The 3,345-nt window shown below is 40.8% G+C and overlaps 1 protein-coding gene across 1 annotated transcript; it reads left to right on the forward strand.

The window, feature by feature from the left end:
- Nucleotides 1–667: 667 nt before the first annotated feature.
- On the forward strand, nt 668–2,602 carry LOC148693521 (uncharacterized). Its single transcript, XM_088678035.1, has 2 exons — nt 668–2,019; nt 2,578–2,602. Exons 1-2 carry the CDS (start codon nt 668–670, stop codon nt 2,600–2,602), a joined length of 1,377 nt encoding a protein of 458 aa, XP_088534161.1.
- Nucleotides 2,603–3,345: the final 743 nt, after the last annotated feature.

Consider the following 3,345-nt stretch of genomic DNA (forward strand, 5'->3'; position numbering starts at 1 on the left):
GAATGAACATAAGAGAAAGGTCTCGAAAATCTAACTTACTTAGATCACTTATCTCTTAGATCAAATACATTCCTTGGATTCCCTTATTGCTTAAACACAAGATACAATAAATAGTGATTAACAATAAGCTTTGCCCTCCATTAAACATATAAAAGTTTAATACATTAAGTATTCCAAAAAGCTATTACATCAAATGAGTGGCTTTGTGGGCATACTTCCAACATAGTTTATGACTCGGAGTTCTCAACCGGTTCATAAGAATATCTTACACTTTCACGACGATTTCGAGCGAACTTTGAGAAGGAAGAAGAATCAACAAGAGCCTCAACCACCTCAACCTGCACTAGATCTTGAAGAAGACGAAGTACAAGTGGGAGAGGAGGCCACGGCTTAGATTTTTTAGGAAGAACAAGCTATGGCAGCCACTGGAGAATCGAACAATCAAGGAGTTTTCTGCTTCGGGATTGGATAATGCCATGCCTCTATGCATTCAATATCCAAGGGCAGCCCCAGACAAGACCGACGAGTTCGAACTCAAGTCTAGCTTATTGCACCATATTCCTAAGTTTCGTGGGTTGTCCATGGAAGATCCTAATAAGCACTTGAAGGAGTTTGGGTTGTTTGCTCAAGCATGACCCCGGTGAATGTTGATGGGAGAATTTTGAAGATGAAGGCTTTTCCCTTTTCTCTCTTGGAAAAGGCTAAAGATTGGTTGTATGAACTAGCCCCCGGAACTGTCACATCATGGGAGAGTATGAAACGGGCGTTTTTGGAGAAGTTTTTCCCATCCTCTCGAGTCATTCTTTTATGCAAAAGAATTAGTGGCATTCAGCAAAACCAAGGTGAATCATTTCTAACTTATTATGAACGTTTTAAAACTCTTGTTGTTTCATGTCCACAACACCAAATGAAGGAGGAGCTTCTTCTTCAATATTTCTACGAAGGGCTTCTACCAATTGAATGCCAAATGCTAGACTCCTCAGCGGGAGGAGCTTTAGTGGACAAAACGCCCATGGCCGCTAAGACTCTCATTGCCAACCGAGCTTTAAATGCTCAACAATATGAAGGCGTTGGTCAAAGAGACATACCACGGCAGCAACAAGTTAATGAGGTAAGTGCTATTTCCGAACTTCAAAATCAAATGGCTAATCTTACTTCTCTTCTTTCGCAAGTGGTTGAAATACCAAAGATACAAAATGTGTCTGTTTGTGGCGTGTGCTCCATGATTGGACATCTCACGGATAAGTGCCCTCAATTGATCGAGAACGGAGGGTGGGAATCTGCCAATGCCGTGGGTTATGGGAGCCAAAACCAACCAAGGAGTGATCCTTTCTCTAATACATACAATCCCGGTTGGAAAGATCATCCAAATTTCAAATGGAGGGAGCCCCAACAACCCCAACAACAAAGCGCATTTAGGCAGCAACCTCCGGGATTCTACGAAAGGCCGTATGCACCCACACAACCGCAGGCACAACCTGCCCAATCCAAATCAGGTTTGTCCATAGAAAATGATCAAATTTTTAAATTACTAACTTCTATGGCGCAGGGAATGCAAAATAGGGACAAAAGGGTTGATGAATTAGAGAAGCAAGTAGCGGAGATTGCAAAGTTCATGGGCCAATTCAAAGAACAAGGCAAGTTGCCTAGTTTAACTGTTGTCAACCCAAAAGGAGGATTCGAATCTGCCAAAGCAATCATGTTGCGAAGTGGAAAACAAGTTGGAACGGCCTCACAACCATCTAAATCAGCCCCAACTGAGGATGAAAAGTTGCAATTCGAGGATGAGGAACAAGAGCAAGCCACGGCAAGGGTAGCTAAACCCAAACACTCCCATTCGTCTTCCAAAGGTAAGGAGGTTCCAAATTTGACTATTTCTAATGTTATTCCTCCAAATGTACCCTTTCCTCGTAGATTCATGCAATCGAAGAAGGAGGAGGCTGAAAAGGACATTTTGGAGACATTTAAAAAAGTACAAGTCAATATACCACTTTTGGATGCAATTAAGCAAGTTCCAAGGTATGCTAAGTTTTTAAAAGAACTTTGCACTACTAGGAAGAGAATTTCGAACAAAGAGGTTGTAAAGGTAAGTAAAAATGTCTCAGCCATCTTACAACGTAAAATGCCTCCTAAATGCAAAGATCCAGGTAGTTTTACAAATCCTTGTGTTATTGGCAATAATCGTTTTGAACATGCCATGCTAGACTTAGGTGCATCTATTAATGTCATGCCTTACTCAATTTATGCATCTATGAACCTAGGTGAGTTAAAAAATGATGGTGTGATTATTCAATTGGTCGATAGATCTAATGCCTATCTAAAGGTTGTTTTGGAAGATGTTTTAGTGCAGGTCAATCATTTAATCATTCCGGCTGATTTTTATGTGCTTGAAATGGAAGACTCGGTTCATTCTCCACCCTTGCCACTCTTACTTGGAAGACCATTCATGAAAACAGCTCAAACAAAGATTGATGTGGCTAAGGGAGTATTAACAATGGAGTTTGGTGGTGATATAATTAAATTCAATATTTATGACTCTATTAAGAAGCCTAATGATGTTCGTTCTTGTTTTGCCAGTGATGTGCGTAAGGATATAGGGTAGGAACAATCCACACCTATCAAGAAGGATGTATCAAGAACCACCATTGAAGAGGGAATTGGAGTGGTTGCCCTAAAACCACCCAATGTGGCCGAGAGTAGCCATAGTGACATTGTTGATAGGGCTGCCACTTTTGAGCTTCCATCACAATATGTTTGTAAGTCTCCAATCCCAATTCCAATTCCCATTTCAACTAATAGGTTGTTACCTTCTTGGGTGCAGGTACCCAATCGATTTCAAGGTGGTGGGAGCATTTACATGGACTTTAGGAACCAAAGCACCACAATCAGGGGAGGATCACTATCCCCTTCCATTCATAAAGCCATACTATGAGAATTTCAAGGAACATGTTGTCGATGATGTACCCCTCCATGCCGTGGGCTCCAATGAAGCCTATAATGAGATATCGTCCAGCTGGAAAACGTTAAAGCAAGCGCTTTTTGGGAGGCAACCCATGCATTCAATGATAAGAGCATATTTATGCTACTTAGTTATGTTGTTTCCTTTCATTTAGCTAGTTAATTACTATTTATTTTAGTCTTTTAAGCTATTTTCGTATGTTTTTAGGTCCTAATGGCAGAAGGAGCAAGAAAGGGCATTTTGAAGCTAAATGGAGCAGTTTTGGGCATGGATTGGATAGCTTAACCATGGAGCAAAGAGGATGGACGAAATTGAAGTCAAGAAGGGCTAGGAAAGGCTACAAATCTGGAGAAAGAAGTCCAAATGCAAAGAAGATAAGGAAATAG

The sequence above is a fragment of the Pyrus communis genome, chromosome 10, assembly GCF_041283825.1.
Source record: "Pyrus communis isolate YQ-2024b chromosome 10, ASM4128382v1, whole genome shotgun sequence".
Classification (NCBI taxonomy): domain Eukaryota; kingdom Viridiplantae; phylum Streptophyta; class Magnoliopsida; order Rosales; family Rosaceae; genus Pyrus; species Pyrus communis.